Here is a 22767-nt window from a genome sequence, read left to right as displayed (position 1 = left end):
TTTCAGTCGTTCGTAGACGTTGTAGTTGAAGACATTCGAGTAAATTGTTTTTAAAGAAAACTTGTTTAAAGTCGAAATTGATTTTTTTTTCTCTAAATATTATAAAAATGGAAAAACATATTTTGGTTGTTTGTGCTATTTTTGCCTTGTGTATGGTTAACAACGGTAAGTGTGTGTGTGTCGTCTTATATTTTGTTAGGTGTGGTTGTAGAAAATGTGAATGTGTGAGTTTGTATTTGCATATTCGTATAGTAGACACCATTGAATGGAATTTTTTTTTGTTTATAAAAAAAGTAATAAATAACAAATGTTCGTTTATTAATATATAACATATGGCTGGATGTTTTTTTTTAAATATCCAAAATATATATCAACAAAGAAATTTATATGGAGCTGAATAATTTTGAGGTGGGTGTTTTGAATGGATTTAAAGTGCAAACGTGTTTAATAAACAAATTAAATGTTTTGAGTTATTCAACATCATGGCTGTTGTTTATTTAGCAACGCAAATACTTGTGTTGTAATTGATGTTAATTCTAATGAGTTCGAAAGCGAGTTCTGCTGATTCAATTTACAGCGGCTGAGATTCCAAACAAATTTAGAGCCAAATGCACTTTGAACAATTATTTTTAACAATGGTTATTAGGTATTTTTTCAACTTACATTGAGTTGTGGTTGTTGTGGGAAAACATTTTTAAGTGAAGCAGTTTAATACAAAGTATTCTAATGCCTATCACCCTATAGGAATGAAGCACACTCACTTTTCCATCCCTCGAAATATTGGCCTATAAATTATAAAATTTTCCATAGCTATAACAATTAATTTAGTTCTGGCGTTGTCGGTTCCATAGTGTTTACAAATCGAAAACCACGAAGTTTGAAACGAATAAAGTTATCTTCCAATTCTTTTTGTTTTTGTGAATGCTGAGATGTTTTCCTATAAGTGTGCAGGTTTTTCGATCGCTAGTAGGTCTTTTTATAATTCATAATGTTCGAATCAGGACGACCTTCTGAATCACCCGTATACTGAATCACAGCAAAATAGTGGGTAAAGTTCATGTTTTAACCATAAATGTGAACTTGGTTTACCTATTTCATTCTACGACCTTAAATCCCTAACTGGATCCATTTATACGTCATATTGGCATGGTTACTGTTAACCGATGCCTATTTTTCGTATTTTGCTTATTGGCAAAAAAGGAAAATAAGTAAAAAGGCATTAAGTTCGGCCGATACCTACCACTTCGGGTATATATATGTAAACCCCCTTTCGTCACAATCCGGTGAAAATTGGATAACTTAAGCACCCAAATTCGGTACGGACATTGAGTGGTCTAATAAATAAAAGGCAACGTTTAAATTTTGTAGAACAAAATATTGGTCTTTTTGGCAGCTATTGTATATCCAAATATAAACCGATCTGAACCATATAGGACACAGATGTCGAAAAGCATAACATAAGTCACTGCGTCAAATTGCAACGAAATAGGATAATAAATGGGCTTTTTATAAGGCTAAAACTTTGAATCGAGAGATTGTGGCACCTATAACCAAATATGGACCGATCTGGATCAAATTAAACAAGGATATAATAATCATCCTATATTATTATAATTCCACTATTATATCCGTAGTTGTATCTAAATAGGAGCTGGCCTCGAGCTATTTTAGCTATTTTATTAAGGTCCCGAGAACTCATATACAAGTTATATTTTCAGACAATAAATCTACTTTTTCTGGGATTAAGACCCCAAATTGGAAGATCGGTCTATATGTCAGCTATATCTATATAGTCTGATCTGACTAATATATGGGTCGGAAAGCTAAAACCAACTCACAACTTCAAATTTCGACAAAATCGGGTAATAAATAAAGCTCTTATGAACTTCAGACCCTTAATCGGCATATCGGTCTATATGACAGCTATATCTAAATATAGTCCGATCTGAACCATATTTGGGTCCGTTACTGGGAGGGCTAAAACTAATTACTGTTTAAAATTTAAGCGAAATTGGTTAAAAAATAAACCTTTTATGGGCTTCATACTCTTTATCGGGAGATCGGTCTATATAGCAACTATATCTTAGTATAGTCTGATCTGAACAAAATATAGGTCGGATATTGGGAGGCCTAAAACTACTCACTATTTCAAAATTCAGCGAAATCGGATAAAACATAAAGCTTTAATGGGCTTGAGGCCCTTTATCGGCAGATCGGTCTATGTGGCAGCTATATATAAATATAGTCCGATCTGAACCATATTTGGCTCCGTTACTGGGAGGGCCGAAACTACTTACTGTTTCAAATCTAAGCGAAATTGGTTAAAAAATAAAGCTTTTTTGGGCTTCATACCCTTTATCGGGAGATCGGTCTATATGTCAGCTATATCTAAATATAGTCCGATCTGAACCATATTCGGGTTCTATATTGGGAGGCCTAAAACTACTTACTGTTTAAAATTTCAGCGAAATCGAATAAAAAATAAAGCTTTAATGGGCTTCAGACCCTTTATCGGCAGATCGATCTATATGGCAGCTATATCTAAATATAGTCCGATATGAACCATATTTGGGTCCTTTATTGGGAGGTCTAAAACTACTTACTCTTTCAAATTTCAGCGAAATCGGGTAAAAAATAAAGCATTTATGGGCATTCGATCCTTTATCGGCAGATCGGTCTACATGGCAGATATATCTAAATATAGTCCGATATGAACAAAATTTAGGTCGGATATTGAGAGGCCTAAAACTACTCACTGTTTCCAATTTCATCGAAATCGGATAAATAATAAAGCTTTAATGGGCTTGAGACCCTTTATCGGCAGATCGGTCTATATGGCAGCAATATCTAAATATTGTCCGATCTAAACCATATTTGGGTCACATGTCAGGAGGCCCTAAACTACTCACTCTTTCACATTTCAGCGAATTCGGATAAAAAGTAAAGTTTTTATGGGCTTTAGACCCCTTATCGGCAGATCGGTCTATGTATTTTTGGGTATATTTAGATATACCCAAATATGGACCGATTTGGCCCGTTCAAGAACTTAACCTGCGTGCATCAAAACGACGTATCTGTGCCAAATTTCAGCTCAATATTTACATTGTTGAAGACTGTAGAGTGATTACGGACAGGCACACGGACATCGTTAAATCGTCTTAGAATTTTACGACGATCAGAAATATATATACTTTGTAGGGTCGGAAATTGATATTTCGATATGTTGCAAACGGAAAGACTAAATGAATATACCCCCTATCCTACGGTGGTGGGTATAAAAATACAAAGCTGAAACCTCTATAACATATTTTGTTACCCAAATGATTAGTTTCCGACTTTTTAAGGGACAATTTCCTTTGGTGAAAGACATTTACCCTGATATTAAGGATTTTTTTATTTTAAAGGTAGGTAAATAGATCTTTAACCCTGCTTCTTGTTATTAAATACAAAAATCTGAAATATAGGTCAAAATATCATTGAAAATTAGGAAATTGACTTTGGGACAAACAACAGTGCACTTTAGCTAAAGACAAGCTACAATCTTTAAAAATAGAGATATTGAGCTGAAATTTTGCATATATCTTGATATAACCCCCATATAGGCCGATCTGCCGATTAAGGGTCTCAGGCCCATAAAAGCATCACTTATTATTCGATTTTGGTGAAATTTGAGACAGTGAGTTGTGTTAGGCCCTTCGACATCTTTCTTAAATTTGGTCCATGTTTGGATATATCTGCCATATAGACCGATCTCCCGATTTAAGGTCTTGCGCCCATAAAAGCCACATTTGTTATCCGATTTTGCCGAAATTTGGGACAATGAGTTGTGTTAGGCCCTCAGACATCCTTCTTCAATTTGGCCCAGATCGGTCCAGATTTGGATATAGCTGCCATATAGACCGATCCGCCGATTTAGGGTCTCAGGCCTATAAAAGCCACATTTATTATCCGGTATTGCTGAAATTTGGCACAGTGAGTTGTGTTAGGCCCTTCAACATCCTTCTTCAATTTGGCCCAGATCTGTCAAGATTTGGATATAGCTCCAATATAGATCGATTCGCCGATTTAGGGTCGTAGGCCCATAAAAGCCACATTTATTATCCGATTTTGTTGAAATTTGGGACAATGAGTTGTGTTAGGTCCTTCGATATCCTTTTTCAATTTGGCCCAGATCGGTCCAGATTTGGATATAGCTGACATATAGACCGATCTCTCGATTGAAGGTTTTGGGCCCATAAAAGGAACATTTATTGTCAGATGTCACCAAAATTGGGGACAATAGAAGGCGAATTTATTATCCGATTTCGCCGATATTTGGGGCAGTGAGTTGTGTTAGGCTCTTCGACATTTTACTGCAACTTAGCCCAAATCGGGCGCATATAATCCGATTTCATTGAAATTTTACACAGTGAATTATATTAGACTTTTCGACATCCTTGTCGTATATGGTTCAGATCGGTTTATTTTTAGATATAGCTACTAAAAAGATCAATATTTTGTTATACACAAATGAACAATGACTTGTACTTATTATTATTGGTCCAAATCGGAACATACTTCGATATAGTTGCTATGGGGCATAAGGTATGCATTTTTCACCGGATTTTGACGAAAGTTCGGACCGGCCGAACTTAATCGGGGATTAAGACGGTTGGGATTATAAATGGGTGAAATCCGTATATGTTTAGATATAGCTTCCACATAAACCGATTTCCCGAATATACTTTTTGAGCTTTTAGGGAGCGCAATTCTTATCCGATTTCTATAAGGATTTATTACCTCCAACAGATGTTCGAAACCGATCTATGGTGGAGAGTATATAAGATTCGGCTCAGCCGAACTAAATACGATTTTACTTGTTTTTTTTCTGGAAAATAAGAGATCTTAAACATAGCTCACGCACAAAACTACAGCACTCATATATAAACCACAATATTTTTGAGTCACAGCCTATGCGTAAAAATAAATATTTCAGACTAATTAGAACACATAACAACGTCTGTTTTTTTTTAAACAATTTATACACAAATGAGTGTTTTTTTTTTTAATTTGAACATAAATATGAATTTTAACACTTAGTCATAGTAAAGAGGGTGAACTTGACAAAAGCCTCTTAACTCACCAACACCCAGAAAAATAAGCTTACTATTGATAATAGAGTATTAAACCATGTTTACACTTAGAGGAAATCTAGATTTGCGACGAGATTTCGGATATACCGTGTTTTGTAACGAGATTTCCCACAAATTTTCAGTGTGTGGAAATCTACTTATTTGAGGAGATTTGCAGCAAATCTCCTTTGAAATTCAAATGCTGTTGTATTGAATATAGGTTATTATTGATAGATTGATTGATATTGATTGGTTTATATGGAAGCTATATAAGTTTATTGACCGATTTGGAAGTCATAACAGAACACTACAAGCTAAATTTCAGCCAAATCGGACAAAAATAGCGACTTGTAAGGGCTCAATAAATTAAATCGGGAGATGGGTTTATATGGGAGCTATATCAGGTTATAGAGCGATTTGGACCGTATTCGATACAGTTGTTGGAACTCATAAGAGAACACTTTGTGCAAATTTTTTGCAAAATCGGACCAAAAATTCCAGGGGCTCAAGAAGTCAAATCGGAAGATCGGTTTATATGGGAGCTATATCAGGTTACAGACAAATTTGGTCCGTTCTTGGCTCAGTTGTTAGGAGTCATAATAGAACACCACATGCTCAATTTCAGCCAAATCGGACAAAAATTGCGGCTTCCAGGGAGATCGGTTTATATGGTAGCTATATCAGGTTATTGCTCGATTTGAACCGTTTTTTGCTCAGTTGTTAGAAGTTATAACAGAACACTGCTTGCAAAATTCCGTCAAATCGACAGATCGGCTTATAAAGGAACTACTTAACCAGAAGTAGTTGGCCGATTCAAACACAACTTGACACGGTTGTTGGAAGTCATAAATAAATATTCCGTGCAAAATTTCACCCCAATCGGATAACAATTGAGGATTCTAGGGGCTCAGGAAGTCATATCGGGAGATCGGTGTATGTGGGAACTATACGAGTATCAGGTTATTGACCGATTTAGAACGTACTTAATAACGGTTGTTGGAAGTCATAAAAAAAAATTCCATGCAAAATTTCAGCTCAATCGGAAAATAATTGCGTATTATAGAGCCTCAAGAAGTCAAATAAAGCGGATTCAAGAGGCTCAAGAAGTGTGTGGAGCTATATTAGGTTATTGACCGATTTGGAGCGTACTTGACACGGTTGTTGCTAATCATAAAAAGACATTCGGAGCAAAATTGAATAACAATTGCTGCTTTCAGAGGCTCAAAAAGTCAAATCAGGAGATCGGTTTATATGGGAGCCTTGTTCAAATTTGAACTGATATCGCCCATTTGCCAATTTCCCATGACCTACATCAATAAGAAACATCTATGCAAAATTTCAAGTTTCTAGCTTTACGCGTTCGATAGCTATAGTGAGTTCCACAGATGTTTATGAACATTTTATAGATACTTGCAACTTGTAACCGGGTTTGATTTAAAATGCGATAAAACCATAAATTTATATCTAATAGATGTGATATATAAATATTTTTATAACTATTAATTCTTTCAATTCTATTTTCAGCTAATGCTATTCAATGTTATAAGTGTAAATCAACAATTGATGGTGGATGTACTAATGAAGCGCTGGATAGTGCCACCACCTCCGTAAAAGTTGTTAATTGCGATGATGAGCCAAAACCAAATACAATGGAACAATATATGCCAGTAACCAGATGTAACAAAGTTGTCTCAAGTGGTAAGTATAGAAAACAAGTAAAAGCGTGCCAAGTTCGGCCGGCCGAATCGATCTATGGTGGAGGGTACCACCATCGATCGCATTTGTCAAGTTCTTTGAATGACTTTTTCAATATATATATGAGCAACATCAAGTTATTGACCGATATGGACCATACTTGGCATGGCTGTTAGAAATCATGGAAAAATACCACCCCCAAAAATTTCAGGCAAATCGAGTAAAAATTGCGCCCTCCAGTGGCTCGGAGTGTTAAATTGGGAGATTGGTCTATATGGCAGCTATATCAGGTTATGAACCGACTTAGACCATACTTGGCACTGGAAGTCATACCAAAACAAGATATGCAAAATTTCAACCAAATTGGATATAAATTGCGCCCTCTAGAAGCTCAAGAAGTCTAATCGGGATATCGGTTTATGTGGGGGCTATATCACGCTATGGACTAATTTAGATTATACTGGGCACAGTTGTTGTTAGTCATTCCTCAACAATATGTGCAAAATCTCAGCCAAATCGAGTAAAAATTGCGCCATCCAGTGGCTCAGTGTGTTAAATTTGGAGATCGGTTTATATGGCAGCTATATCGGGTTATGAACCGATTGAAGTCATACTTAGCACAATTGTTGAAAGTTATACCAAAACAACGTATGCAAAATTTCAACCAACTTGGAAAAGAATTGCGCCCTCTAGAAGCTCAAGAAGTCTAATCGCTAGAACAGTTTATATGGCAGCTATATCAGGTTATGAACCGATTTTAACCATACTTAGCACAGTAGTTGAAAGTGATATAAAAATACCACGTGCAAAATTCCAGCCATATCGGATAAGAATTGCGCCCTCTAGAAGCTCAAGAAGTCTAATCGCTAGAACAGTTTATATGGCAGCTATATCAGGTTATGAACCGATTTTAACCATACTTAGCACAGTAGTTGAAAGTGATATAAAAATACCACGTGCAAAATTCCAGCCATATCGGATAAGAATTCCGCCCTCTAGAAGCTCAAGAAGTCAAGACCCAAGATCGGTTTATATGGCAGCTATATCAAAACATGGAATGATTTGGCCCATTTACAATCTCAACCGACCTACACTAATAAGAAGTATTTGTGCAAAATTTCAAGCGCCTAGCTTTACTCCTTCGAAAGTTAGCGTGCTTTCGACAGACAGTCTGACGGACGGAAATGGCTAGATCGACTTAAAATGTCATGACGATCAAAAATATATATTCTGGGATCTTAGACTCATATTTCGAATTAGTACACACCCATCCTATGGTGGAGGGTATAAAAAGTGAAGATTACTTGAATCAAACCGGAACGAGGTTAAAAGTGCAGTGATACCGGTTTTTACTATGTTCAAGTAAGAAATTCTTGATTTAAGTATGGAAAATCAAGAGCGAATTTCTTGATTTCAGAATTTTTTAAGAACTTCATTTAAGTTTGATCGTACTTGAATAATCTGACTGATTTAAATACTCTCTAGATTGTTTCAAAACTTAAGTATATAAGTATATACTTGAGTGTGATATGTAGTTTGAAACCTGTCAGAAACGGGACCTGAAATCATGCTCTTTCTTTTAGTTTTTACATGTATTGAAACATATATAACAGAGAACTCAAATGTTTGGCACTCAATAGACACTAATGAAAAACTCTCAATAGAAACTTGTGTTTTGTTTCGCATGCTACATGTTACATCTTAAAATAGTATGCCACCTATATATGCCTCATATTTGGGAGCTATATATAAATCCTAACTGATGTTTACCAAAACCAATAGCGTTCCTACTTGGGCCACAAAGCTACTTGTGAAACATTTGACGACAATTGGAAAACAATGCGACTTGTGAATTGATTATTGATTGATATCAAACCTGCAAAAATTAAACCTTCTGGGAACCGTCCAAGGATAATCGAAACCGGTTTATATGGAAGCTATATCAAGTTATATACTGATTTGGACAGTACTTTGTACAGTTTTTGGAAGTCGTCACAGAACACCGCATGCAAAATTTCAGCCAAATTGGAATAAATTTGCGGCTAGTAAGGACTCAAGAAGTAAAACCGGGAGATTACTTTATATGGGAGCTTTATCAGGTTATCGAGCGAATTGAAACGTACTTGAAACAGTTGTTAGAGGTCATAAAAGAACACTATGTTCAAAATTTCTGCCAAATCGGATGAAAATTGCGGCTTCTAGGGGCTCAAGAAGTCAAATCGAGAGATCGGTTTATATGGGAGCTATATAAGGTTATCAACCGAATTGAACCGTACTTGAAACAGTTGTTGGAAGTCATATGAGAACACTATGTGCAAAATTTCTGCCAAATCGGACGAAATTTGTGGCTTCCAGGGGTTCAAGAAGTCAAATCGGGAGATCGGTTTATATGGGAGCTATATCAGATTATAGACCGATTTAGACCGTACTTGACACAGCTGTTGAAAGTCATAATGAAAGACTACATGCAAAATTTCAGCCAAATCGGACGAAATTTCTGGCTTCCAGGCGCTCAAGAAGTCAAATCGAGAGATCTGTTTATATGAAGCTTTATCAGGTTATAGATCGATTTGGACCGTATTTGACACAGTTATTGGATGTCATAAGAGAACATTATGTGCAAAATTTCAGCCAAATAGGATGAAAATTGCGGCTTCAAGGGGCTCAAGAAGTCAATTCGGGAAATCGGTTTATATGGGAGCTATATATAAATCTAAACCGATATGGACCTTTTGCAATCCCCAAAGACCTACATCAATATTAAGTATCTGTGCGAAATTTCAAGCGGCTAGCTTTACACATTCGACCGCTATCGTGATTTCGACAGACGGACATGGCTAGATCGTCACCACCTTCATCTATAGCCCGAGATGCGGTACTGTTTTAATAGCATTAATACACTCCTCCTTAGCGCTACCACCCTAGAGAGTTTTAATCCTGACATAATACAGTGGAGAACTAATAGTATCCAGAGCATACAAAATCGAGAAAATCTTTAACTGAAAACGATGGATCTGGCTCTTTAATCCCTAAGAAAGACCTCGGCTACGGTGAGCCCGTCCAGGTTTATTGAGGTTCCAAGATAGCAGCAACACTAAACTTCTGCTCCATTATGAGACAAGCAGATGATGTAACTACACCGCTTACATTGGCCTTAGTGCACTTTACGTTATCCAAACACCGATTATAATCTGAATCAACCAATTGTCACTCTAACCTATCGTAGAAGAAGACCATCCATTGTCTAAAAAAGCTGTACAGCTAATATACATAAATTATATTTGTACATGCATATGTAGTTTGGGCGAATGTATATATGTACATTAGAGAAATTTAAATTCAGCTGGCATACATAATAAAATGGACATAAGTTTGGTCTACGATCGATTGGTTGCTATTGGGGCTGATGTCACCGAACCAAAGGCAATTTTCTTTTGGCTGCGCGCAAATATTTTCGCTGAATACCCACCGAATTGTCTAACGAAATAGGCAGAGCCAATAACATTAACCATACAGAGTGTAGTTGGCGGCTTGGTATGGCCCATATAAACAAACATTTGGAATTGTTTACGCAGTTATTGTGACTGTGAGTATGGTGTACAATACCATCCATGTGAGCAAATTCTTTAAGCAAGTATCTCTAAAGATAATGACGCAATTTTCGAACTCATTCATACGTTTCTCTGGCTTTAACTCTCATTCGACAATAGATGTGTGTTGGTGCTACCTCAAGGTCGTTGTGGTGAAAAGCTGCTTTGTTTACAGCTTAGCTTTGATCCAACTCACCACACTTTGTTACAGCATTTGTTTTTCGTAAACCATTACATAAAGCTAAGACTTGTTTGTTTTTTTGTTGTTGTTGTTTTTTTTTTTCAGATAAAGCCGGTCCAATTGTTTCCCGCGACTGTCATTTCCAAGTGGTTGGCACTAAGCCTGATGTCTGCGCAGTTTCGCATAACCAACAAGTTGATATGTGCTACATTTGCTCTGGTGATAAGTGTAACAGTTCCTCCTCCGCCGGACGTTTTGTGGCTTTGGGTTTGACTGCCATCCTTGCTTTCGTATCTATGCAGTTCGCCTTGTAATTTTCCCTTATTTCTTATACCTACTGTTTTCATTTGTAATTTAGAAGTGCCCACTGTTTGAGGTACCTGATTAAGGTAAAATTTAACAAATTTGTTGTAAACGTAAAATAATTGTTGTAAAGTGAATAAAATACAAACTAAAAAAAAAGTTTTTTGTTGTAGGTACCGCTAAATTCGTAGCATTGTTTAAAACAAAATTTATTTTTTACTCAACTCTATATGGGTAAGCATCATGTGGGTATGGCTATACTAGAACATACATTGAAATGAAATTTTCTCTAAAGACAAAATTTTAATGAAATTTCCTCTAAAGACAAAATTTCAATGAAATTTTCTCTGAAGACAAAATTCCAATGAATTTTTCTCTAAAGACAAAATTCCTATGAAATTTTCTTTAAAGAAAAAATGAAATTGATACAACATTTTTGGGTTCAAATAAGATGGGGGACGCCCCATCCCAAAACCCACCCGAACGGACATGTTTAACGTTTGGGACAATATGTGTATCAAATGAATGGTATTAAAAAGTAGAGTACGAAATTGGCATAAAAATGTCACCCAAAGTGTTGGAGGGGTTCCCCACCCCAAAAACACCACCCAACAGGAAAACTATACCGCTTTGGGCAATATGGGTATCAAATAAAAGGTATTTAAAAGAAGAGTACATATCTGGCGAAAAAAAAACGTATTCCTTGATATCTGAGCGATCTCCTCACTTCCCAAAACACCCCAGCTTGACATATTTTCCGATTGGGACACTATGGGACTCAAACGAAAGGTATTTATTTGCGAGTTAAATGCGAATATGGTATTAAAAATTGAGTCCAAGTACATAAGGATCCGTCCCAAGCCCAAAACCGACCCAAAGTATCGCAAAAATCAAAGTGGACCGATCTGTACAATTTGAGACTCAAATAAAAGGTTTTCGGGTGTAGAATGCGAATATGGTGTCAAAAATTGAATCCAAGTACTTAGGGCGCCGACCCAAGCCCGAAACTGCACCAAAAGTACCGCCCAAAAGCAAAATTGGACCGATCGGGACAATATGGGACTCCAATGAAATTTATTGTAGTGTAGAGTACGAATATGATTATCGATTATGATGGTCGCCCCAAAACCGCCCCACGTGGGCATATAAGACGATCATGATAACATGTGACTCATATAAAAGGTATTCGGGAGTAGATTACGAATATTGTATTAAAAATGAGGTTCAAGTAAAAGGAGATTGCCTAACCCCCAAAAAACCTCCCAAAATGTGAATATTTTTCAGTCGTGGCTAATGGGGTTCAATAAAAGGAATTTGGTTGTAGATAGACAAACTGTACTGGAGAGATACATGTGGTTGTAGGTAAGAAGCTTATTTTTCGCGTGGTGCTAATGAAAGCGCAGCAGAGCGAGACGGGTACAGCTTCTGTTACATAGAAATTATAAAGTATTGCGTATTGTGATTTTGTTTGTCCCGAATAGGCTCAAAAACGGGTTAAACGATTTTCATGAAATTTTCACAGATGATAGAGTTTTGACCTCATTAAAAATAGGGCACCTCATTTTGTGACTACCACAATTTTCAAAAACGGCAGATCTTGGAGATGGTTGCATCGGCTTAAGTGAAATTTTGTACGCCACTTTATGCTAACCCAAAAACGCAAAATTGGTATAAAACTTTGGAATTAAATAAACGCCCTTCCCCCAAACCAACCCAAAGGTACATTTTTAGCTTTTGAGAAAATATGGGTATCAAATGGAAGGCATTTAAGAGTAGAATTCGAACCTGTTATAGCAAAAACCGCCCAAAAATGATATGTTAACCGATTGGGGGAATATGGGTATCAAATGAAATGTAATTGGAAGTAGAATACGACACTTATATAAAAATTTGGGGTCAAGTCCCCTGGGGCTGTCCCACTTCAAAATTATGCACCAAATTGACATGTACAAAGAACGGGACATGGTGGGACTTAAATAAAAGGTATTTGAGAGTAGAATATACAAATTTGGGTCAAGTCCCGGGTAATGATTACCTACCTCAAACTTTTGCACCAAATGGACATTCCAATGAAATTTTCTCCAAAGACAAAATTTCAATGAAATTTTCTCCAAAGACAAAATTTCAATAAAATTTTCTCTAAAGACAAAATTTCAAAAAAAAGTTTTTCTAAAGACAAAATTTTAATGAAATTTTCTCTGAAGACTAAATTTCAATGAAATTTTCGCTAAAGACAATTTCTATAAAATTTTCTCCAAAGACACAATTTCGCTATTTTCGCTAAAGACGAAATTTCATTGAAATTTTCGCTAAAGACAATTTCTATGAAATTTTCTCTAAAGACGCAATTTCAATGAAATTTTCTCTAATGACGCAATTTCAATGAAATTTTCTCTAAAGACAAAATTTCAATGAAATTTTCTCTAAAGTCAAAATTTCAATGAAATTTTCTCTAAAGACAAAATTTCAATGAAATTTTCTCTAAAGACAAAATTTCAATGAAATTTTCTCTAAAGACAAAATTTCAATGAAAATTTCTCTAAAGACAATATTTCTATGCTGTTTTGGCTGTTGTACAGGTATACAGATATGTTTTTACGCTTTTACTTAACAAATTTGTGGATACTATCGATAGTTAAAAAGAAAAATATCGAAACTATCGAAAGGGGCAAATATCGACAGCTCTATGTTAGACTAATGATGATATGGTTGTTGTTGTTGTAGCCACATTTTCATGTGGAGGTGGTGATCCCCGTCATGCTTCTGATGTGACCAAGCGCGTTCCGGTCCAAACAAAGATCGCCGCTGGTACAAGGTGGGCATTGACAGAGTTCCTGAATCTGGATACTTAACAGAATCAAGCAGACGAAACATAACACACATAATAGAGCCGACTGGGGCTACAATGGCCCTGGTATTAGAAGGAGGTGTGAGGAAGCTCGGCCCAAACAAAGATTGTCGCTGGTTCAAGGTGGACATTGGTTATTAAAAGGCGCCAATAACTCGCCTTGTCATATCGAGCATCATAGGCACTTAGTATTTGTGCAAGAGACGGTGCCGCCCGGACTCCCACCGAGACTGAGGTAGCTCCAGGCTAAGCTTCTCGTGACAGCAATGAACACCCACACAGATCGGACTTCAATGTTCCAGTCTGTATGGTGCTCACAGCTATGACGTGGCGGGATGATGATATAGAAAAAATTGTCTGGTGGACGGCGGACCTAAAATGTCCACGGTTTCCAAATCAGCCCTTCTAGTGAATTCGCTGTGGAGGCTACAAATATTTTAAAGAATTATCTTTATTTGGTCTCAAATTTTAGGCTTTTTTTACCAATTTTTTTGATTCTATCCGACTGTGTTCCGCGGGAATAAAGTATCTTCCTCTTTACTCTAGTAACAACTACGGGCCCTTGGAGAACGACCGCTTTCCATTACCAGAGTAGTTCTGGCTCAATTACGATCCGGTAGAAGTAGCCACCTAAACTCCTACAGAGCAAGGATTGATGCCGACGTGCAGGATGTATGTCCCGAATGTGACCAGGGACCACACGACACACGTCACCTATTTAACAGCCCAGCCGGAGCCACTCGACTCAAACCCAGATCTCTCCGGATGCACCCCATCTTAGTCACAGAGTTCCTGGATCTGGATACTCAACAGAATCAAACAAACGCAAGATAGAACATAACACCCTGCTTCTAAAACAACAACAACAACAACTAAAGGCATTGTTTCATCCTTAACACAATATTTCCTACTAAAATTTTAAGAAAAATCCTACTAAATCCGACCAAAACCTACCAAATGTTCTACCAGCCAAAAATGGGATGTATGTTTTTATACCCACCACCGATGATTTGGCCAGTTGGCGTTCCATTTAGAATACATCAAATTATAAATTTTCAAGACTACAAAGAACGAGATTGTCGTTATTCGTATAGGATCTAGACCTGTCCGTCTCTCTGTTGGTTGAAATCACTCTACAGCCTGAAGTTCAAAGATGGCTTATATATTGATTGATTGATACTGACCCCCTTATAAGAGATCTTGAGTTCATAAAGTCGTATTTTCACCCCGATTCAATAAAGGGCCGGATGGAACCGGCTCTTGCTTAAATACTGAGTGCCTATGAGGCTAGATACGGCAAGGCAAGTTATTGGCGCCTTTAAATAACCAATGGCCATCATGTTCCCGCAGCGATCGGATGTAAAGACCGGAACGAGCTTGCTCGCCTATAAGAGTTTGACGAGGATCGCCACCTCCACATGCAAATGTACAACAACAACCAGACTGACCAAGTTAATATGCACCCACTTTATGGTGGAGGGTATAAAAAATAGTAGACTGTCAGTTTATGATGGACATCAAAATATTGTTATAAACTAATTATATTTTGTATTACAGTATATTAGTTTTATTTGTAACGGAGAATACAACAACCAACAATAAACATCTAGTTATTAAGTAGGTGTTTGAGTTTATCAATTTTCGATGGCTTGCCTTTTGAGCGATTGAAAGAAACCTACCAAATATGAACAGACGAAATTAAATGGAATGGAAGATCAAAATCAAAGCATTTCCGTCATACTATAAGAGAAAATGTATTATCTAATAGAATTACAGGTGCGTGCGTTGATTACAGGCCAAAACATCACAAAGTGTGTGTGGAATACAATGCCAGTTGCTGTTGGTCTTGACCATTGGGACTAATTAATTATAAAATATAAATAGCACTTAACATGTCACCGCCCGCTAAAAATATTACAAAATTATAATTATACTAGTATCAAACGAAAGGCTCTCTTGTTTTCCCACAGAAATCATATAATACGACGGCGAAGGTTTTGTTGCAGTTTTGTGGGCTAGTAGACATCTTAACGCACCAAATCCTCGGGATTGAACATACCCTACAAGGAAGAGCAAATAAATGCATTACAAAATAATAATTCCAGTGTCAAACATTTGTGGAACTTACTCTGGCACGTCTCAATATAGAATCCTTGCTGGCATCATAGGGATGATCTTTTGAGGGGATTTCCAAAACAGCTGGCACAGGTGATGTGTGTGCATCAATCACGTGACGAATAAGCTCAGCGCAATTCTGATTGATAAGGATGATGTCAATGTCATCGCGTTTCAAGAAACGCTTGAAGCAATCCTCAATCTCACTTACTGCAGTATCTTTAATATTAAATGGACTTTTGTTTTACAAAATTCTCTTAGCTAAAGCCTTTTATATAAAAATACTCACTTTTGTCGACAACCATAAAATTGGGATGACGATTTTTGTTTATCTCTCCCACTCCTCCAAGCAAGAATCCCACACAGGTGTCCTAAAAACATTGCACATATTATTAACTTTATTAAAACAATAATTTTATTTGGAAGACATGCCTCATCACCGATCACAGAAATCAATTTTCCTCTAATAGCCGAATGCAAAGCCATCTTTTCTTTCAATTTTAATTTGGCCTATTAGAAACGAAATGAATACTGCAATGAAAATGTATATGTAATTGTAAATTTTTTGGTAGGTCAGATGACAAACGTCAAAATATCAGGGGAGGTTCACATTAGCCTATTGATTATTTAACGTAACGTAACAGAACGCAGTGGTGAAAAAAAACAGTCTTAACACTTTTGGATTGGATGTGTGTGGATGGAAAAACTGAAAGAAAGGTTTTTTTTTTTGGCAAGCTACATAAAAAAAAAATAATCTGTGTCGATCCCTCAATAAAATGATCCAATTAACTACAAAACTGATCCATCTAGGCAAAAATTCTGCCATTACACAAAAACACATGCATTGAAAAATAATAGACAGGGTTGTCGAGAGCGGTTTATGTAGTATTTACATAAAAAGAGGCGGTTTCGCAATAAATTCGGTATAAGTACAACATACCAACGTACGGTCCTTGAAGCCTTCACACCTAATATGTCTGATGAGTAATTCTTAACCAAATGACGAAATGCGTCACATAGTGGTTGTTCTTGCAGCAGTTTGTTGCGTCTAGACCTACTTGATATGTCGCTTGATCTAGAGGTTCTCTCTTGTAGCGCTGAACCTCACGCTCTACATCATGTAGATTTACCTGAAGGCTGTTCAGAAGAAGAAAGTGGATGCAAATGCAAATTTGCTCATGAACATTCCATTAAGGAACAGGGGCGAACTTCTTACATATCAATGAGTGCAGGCCGATTTAAGTTTAAGCTCAATGATAAGGGTTGGTGTGTGCTGCGATCTTTGGCTTTCCTTTTCCATTTGCAAAGAAAATTCTCTGATCATTCAGCTCGCCTCGAAAGAGAAAAAAAAACAAAAATTGTATAATTGTATGATTTTCGCCCTAAAGTAATGACTTCATTCACAGCGAAAATGCCAACTAAATTATTGCGAAATCCGACGGACACAGCAAAGACAACAATACGAAGCAGAGTTGTTTCTGCGCATTTCATTACATTTGCAATTAAAATTGTGCGAAATTTATACTAATGCAGCGACAGCGCTACAATTTTCCTCATAGCATTCAGTACCACTTGTACGGAAGGTGTTTGCTTTATCTTCGTCACCATTTTTTTATAGTGCGTTTTGACAGTTTTTTGTGTGAAAAGTCTCGAAAAAATACGGTTTGGCAAAACAAATTTTGGAAAATCGTACCGGAATTGGGAGAAATTGTACGTTTAGTACCGCAATTGGTACTTTCTTTGCAAATGGAACTAGAGCTCTGAATTTTGGAACTTAGATACACTTAGCTTTTGGAAATTTATACATTTAGGTACCAAAAAAAGTACGAAATGGGTGATCTTTGTACAGGGCAGATGGATTAAGGTAAGACTTCAAAATTTGAAATAATGAAGCGGATGGAGCTAGGGGTCTGAAATTTGGCCATGACCTTCAACATACGTGTCAAATATGGTCTGAATCGGTCATTAGCCTGATACAACTCCCATATAAACCGATCTCCCAATTCGCAATTCTTATTCGAATTGGCTGAAATTTTATACAACGGTTTCTACTATGTTCTCCAACATTCAATTCAATTATGGTCCGAATCAGACCATAAATTCATATAGCTCCAATAGCATAGCAATTCTTATTTTTATACCCACCACCGTAGGATGGTTGGTATTGAGCTGAAATTTGGCACAGATACATATGTTTGATTCACGCTGGTGAAATTCTTGAACGGGCCAAATCGGACCATATTTGGATATAGCTGCTATATAGACCGATTTTCCGATAAAGGGTCTAATGCCCATAAATGCTTTATTTTTCATCCGATTTCGCTGAAACTTGAAACAGTGAGTAGTTTTAGGCCTCCCAAATATGGTCCATATGGGACTGTATTTATATATAGCTGCCATATAAACCGATCTGCCGATAAAGGGTCTGAAACCCATAAAAGCTTTATTTATCATCTGATATCAGTCCTAAATATGGATCAAATCAGACTATATTTTGGTATAGCTGCCATATAGACCGATCTCCAGATAAAGAGTCTAACCCATAAAAGCTTTAGTTTTTAGGCGATTTCGCTGAAATTTTAAACATTAAATAGTTTTACGTCTCCTAATACAGGACCCAAATATGGTTCAGATCGGACTATATTTAGATATAGCTGCCATATAGACCGATCTGCCGATAAAGGGTCTTTAGCCCATAAAAGCTCTATTTATTAACCGATTTCGCTGAAAATTTAAACAGTGGGTACAGGACCCAAATATGATAAAGATCGGACTGTATTTAGATATAGCTGTCATATAGACCGATGTGCCGATTAAGGGTCTGGAGCTCATAAAAGATTTATTTATTACCCGATTTTACTGAAATTTAAAAAAAAAAAATTCAGCAGTGATTTATATTTATTAGACCACTCAATATCCGTATGGAATTTAGGTGCATAGATTATCCAATTTTCACCGGATTGTGACGACAGGGGGTTTTCATATATACCCGAGGTTGGTTTTTTTATATAACCGGCCTGGCCGAACTTAATGCCCTTTTACTTGTTTGCCTAAAAAGAGATACCGGGAAAAGAACTTTTAGCCTTTGTTTGCCTAAAAAGAGATACCGGGAAAAGAACACGACAAATGCGATCCATGGTGTAGGATATATAAGATTCGACCCGGCCAAACTTAGCACGATTTTACTTGTTTTTTAGTTATTACTGCATACTTTTTTGCTGTTTCTACTAAAGAATTTCTCTGAGGGTAGAGTCTTAAACAGAAGCTCCTTCCTCGGATTTTTCCAAAGACTTTTTGTTCAATATGACTTGTTTTGCAATGACATGTCCTATTGGGTAATGTAGGAAACTTCAAATTTGCAGTTGGTTGTGTGGCTTTGTGTTATTTAGTTATTGTGGCAGTGGTTATTTGTGTACATCACACAAACCCGCAGGTATTTTCACAGTAAAAGAAGAAGGGTGAAATACTGTGGTCTACCGAGAGCTCTCATACCAACCCAACTGTCGAAAACAACCCCATTGCATTAGCCAGATGTGAATTAATGCCAGAGCAACCACCCAGTTGACTTACCAGAAGCAAAACACTGTATTGACATACATAATTCGGCAAGTAGCACGAAGTACAATTGCTCCCTTTGACGCGGTGCCAAAAATTGAGCACACACGTTGGGCGCGCACAAGAAGTCGGCGAAAGCATTGCTCACCGCACATCATCAATATCTCAACGGTCAGCATATGTATGACTGAGTGTGTTGCCGTTGGCCACGAAGAGAGTGCAGACAGATGGTCTTGAAGGTACGAGCGTATAATCGCTGATTTCGGGATGCTGTCGTCTGCAACTTCAGATGGATTTTGTGCCTTCCGCCGCAGTCTCTTTCGAACGCGAGTGCCGTTAATTTCATAGAAAAAGGAGGGGGTGTGCTCTGCCTCTAACCGAGTGTACATTGTACATATTTGATATTTGTGTTCATCATCATCATCATACTTATATATGAGATTTGCGTGTATTTTCAAATTTTACTTAAATCATATCTATAGCAAACAAATCTAAAAATAGAGCATAACGAGAAAACTTTTCGAATATACAGTCGTCTTAAAACCTTAGAGAAAGAAATTCCCTGAATATTTGCATAAAATAATAGCATCACAGCAACTTGCAACATAAACATAATAGTCGAAAGCACACACCTAACCTCCACACCCTCACGCGACGCATATTCTCCAATTTCCATTGCATATTGAAAAACAAAAAACCTTTCAACTTGAATTAATTATGTTACCTTGAGTGATTTAAACGAAATAATAAAAGTTCACACACACACAGTTTTCACACATTGAGTATCTCAAAAACGAAATTCATAAGACAACAATCGAAAAAAAAAACCAAATAAAAATGCCCGCTTCAAATACCATTGTTTTGAAAAGTTTGTCCATTCTTCTGGGCTTGTTTTTCGTGTTCGTGGGAACCCTTAAGCTGACGCCTCACATCAGCAAGGATTTGTACAAGGATTTGGTAAGAAACTGTTCGGTGAAAAATCAATAACCCCAGAGTTAAAAGTTATGCCAATGTGTCCATATGTAGGAAGCATAGCAGATGCATCATATGTATCTATACTTATACAACATTTCAACTAACATATCACAACATCCCTCTTGTCACTTTTTTTGCTCAATTTCTCTTTCTCATTGCATAGCAAGAATACTCGCTCATCTGATGTTCTCTTTTCTCAATACTGCCATACTTTCGCTGTCATAAATTGTTCGTAATGTTCCAAGAGTTTGTTTGTAAACAAACGTTTAAGTTTTTTATGTTTTTTGGAAAAGAGCAAATATTTCCGATTTTACTCGGAATTACTTGCCAATGGCTGTCTTTGTCATCGTGCATGCGTTATTCTATTTTTGAGAAAAACACTTTTAATTTTTTGCGATAAAATTTATTTTATTTTTGACAACATTTTGAGCAGTGACCTCCCCATGTGGAGGCAATGACATTCATGCATGACCAGAAAAAAAGAAAATATTAAGAAAACACAAGGAAACGACAAAGCTCTTCAATGTGGACAGATATAAAAAGATTTGTAAACGTTTTACATACATAAATATTTTTACACTATTCATAATATTAGAAAGAATCTAATATTCATACACACTGTGGTTTATAACATTTAATTTAGAATGTTTTAATGTTGAGTAAAAAATATTCTAAGGATTTATTAGGGCAGTACTATGGTCGCTTTTCGCGACGAAAATCAATATTTTCTCACGATTAATTCTTTGTTTGTATAATACTAGCTGACCCGGGCCCGCTCCGCGGCGCCTTCTTTTACTTTATATGGAACAAAAGTTTCCTTGGAATATTTATTGTCGACAATTAAAGAGCTTTTAGTGAGATACCATACTACAAATATACTATATCGCTTGACTAACAGTTTAACAATATAATTGCCTTTGTCCGAATCCCATATGATCTTTATTGGTCTACGAATTTAAGTTTCGATGTATGGTGTACTCCATTCTTAAAATATTTTATTTCAGCCCTATATTCTAATGATATCCGATTTAGGGGTGTTTTCGTGGGTGAGGTGGTCCCCAGACACTTGGCCCTGGAAAAATATCAGCATTGTGCTCTTCTTTCAAATACCCTTTATTTAAACCCCATATTGCCATTGGTTTAGGGGAGTTTACAAGATAAGTCGTCCCCCAAACACATGGCCCAAAAATAGGTTATTAAATTTGTTTTCTAATCTCAAATACCTTTCATTTGAGCCAGATATTGGCATGGTCGAAAATTTTTTTTCTCTTTGGGGGTGTTTTGGGGAAGGGGTGATGCCCAAAATACATGGTCCTACATTTGGATATCAAATTCATATTCTACTCCCAAATACCTTCATTTGAGCCCCTTATTGCGATGGTCAGTAAAAAATTGCTGTTTTTGGGGTATTTTGGGAAAGGGGTAGACCCCCAGAAAATTGGTCCCGAAAGTGGGTATCAATTCTTGCTCTACCCCCCAATACCTTTCATTTAAGCTTCACTTTGACATGGTCGGTAAGTATGCCCGATTTAGGAGTATTTTGGGGATTGGGGTGGTCCCTCAAAAACTAAGCCCGGAAAATATATCAGCAACGTGCTCTGTTCTCATATATCTATATATCATACATTTGAACCCCATATTGTCATTGGCCTCAAAATTGGATATAAAATTCGCTTTCTAATCTCATTTAAACTCCTTATTGCAAAAATCAGCAAATATGTCTTGTTTGGGGTATTGGCTCTAAAAACTATAAATATTTAGTTACACTCTCTTCAAGACCCACATTATCTTGGTGAGCAAATACGTCCTATTTGGGGGTTCTTATGGTGGTAGGACGTCCCCTAGACAGTTGTTCCCAAATGTTGATATCAGATACTTGGTTTACTCCCAAATACCTTTAATTTGAGCCCCATATTTCCATAGTCTGCAAACATGATGGGCTTGGGGGTGTTTTTGGGGATGAGCGGCCACTCAGTGAGTTGGCCTTGGAAATATATAACGGATTCGTGTTCTACTCTAAAGACCCTCTTATTTGAGCTTCATATTGCAATAGTCAGCAAATATTTCCTATTTGGGTGGTGTTGTGGGGGTGGGGTGGCCCTATAGACACTTTTCCCGAATATTGATATCAGATTCGTGCTTTACTCCTAAAGACCTTGCATTTGAGCCCCATATTGCTATGGTCGTAAATTTGTCCCCTTTGGGGGAGGTTTTTGGGGAGAGGCGGCCTCCAAACACTTAGTCCCATATTTGGATATCAGATTCGAATTCTACACTCAAATACCTTTTATTTAAGCCCCATATTCCCATGTTCAGTAAATAAATCCTGTTTGGGGGGTGTTTTGGGGTAGGGGTGAATTCCCAGAAACGTGGTCCCACATTTGGATTTTAGAT

General features: G+C 36.9%; 3 protein-coding genes across 3 annotated transcripts in view; 2 read left to right on the top strand and 1 right to left on the bottom strand.

Annotated features, from left to right (window-relative positions):
- Nucleotides 1-11064, top strand: LOC106082727 (uncharacterized). Its single transcript, XM_013245429.2, has 3 exons — nucleotides 1-165; nucleotides 6636-6809; nucleotides 10683-11064. Exons 1-3 carry the CDS (start codon nucleotides 108-110, stop codon nucleotides 10889-10891), a joined length of 441 nt encoding a protein of 146 aa, XP_013100883.2. The 5' UTR covers nucleotides 1-107; the 3' UTR covers nucleotides 10892-11064.
- Nucleotides 11065-15251: 4187 nt separating this feature from the next.
- On the bottom strand, nucleotides 15252-16408 carry LOC106082731 (V-type proton ATPase subunit F 1). The gene is made up of 4 exons (XM_013245434.2): nucleotides 16276-16408; nucleotides 16133-16214; nucleotides 15857-16062; nucleotides 15252-15788 (listed from the first exon to the last, which is right to left on the bottom strand). Exons 1-4 carry the CDS (start codon nucleotides 16327-16329, stop codon nucleotides 15756-15758), a joined length of 375 nt encoding a protein of 124 aa, XP_013100888.1. The 5' UTR covers nucleotides 16330-16408; the 3' UTR covers nucleotides 15252-15755.
- Nucleotides 16409-19632: 3224 nt separating this feature from the next.
- LOC106082728 (novel acetylcholine receptor chaperone) overlaps nucleotides 19633-22767 on the top strand; it is a 29495-nt gene continuing 26360 nt past the window's right edge. The window contains exon 1 of the mRNA XM_013245430.2: nucleotides 19633-20355. Coding sequence (XP_013100884.1) covers nucleotides 20236-20355 — 120 coding nt within the window. The 5' untranslated portion in view covers nucleotides 19633-20235. The remainder of the gene's footprint in view (nucleotides 20356-22767) is intronic.

Source organism: Stomoxys calcitrans, chromosome 3, assembly GCF_963082655.1.
Source record: "Stomoxys calcitrans chromosome 3, idStoCalc2.1, whole genome shotgun sequence".
Lineage (NCBI taxonomy): Eukaryota > Metazoa > Arthropoda > Insecta > Diptera > Muscidae > Stomoxys > Stomoxys calcitrans.
Note: the sequence above shows the minus strand (reverse complement) of the source record. Positions and strands in the feature narration are given on the sequence as shown.

What these genes read in the sequence shown, in the direction of transcription:
- LOC106082727 (XM_013245429.2), top strand. Translation starts at nt 108, where the DNA reads ATGGAAAAACATATTTTGGTTGTTTGTGCTATTTTTGCCTTGTGTATG. An exon ending in CTTGTGTATGGTTAACAACG is followed by an intron (nt 166 to 6,635) that starts GTAAGTGTGTGT and finishes TTCTATTTTCAG; the next exon opens with CTAATGCTATTCAATGTTAT. An exon ending in TAACAAAGTTGTCTCAAGTG is followed by an intron (nt 6,810 to 10,682) that starts GTAAGTATAGAA and finishes TTTTTTTTTCAG; the next exon opens with ATAAAGCCGGTCCAATTGTT.
- LOC106082731 (XM_013245434.2), bottom strand. Translation starts at nt 16,329, where the DNA reads ATGGCTTTGCATTCGGCTATTAGAGGAAAATTGATTTCTGTGATCGGT. An exon ending in TTTCTGTGATCGGTGATGAG is followed by an intron (nt 16,215 to 16,275) that starts GCATGTCTTCCA and finishes CAATGTTTTTAG; the next exon opens with GACACCTGTGTGGGATTCTT. An exon ending in TTTTATGGTTGTCGACAAAA is followed by an intron (nt 16,063 to 16,132) that starts GTGAGTATTTTT and finishes TTAATATTAAAG; the next exon opens with ATACTGCAGTAAGTGAGATT.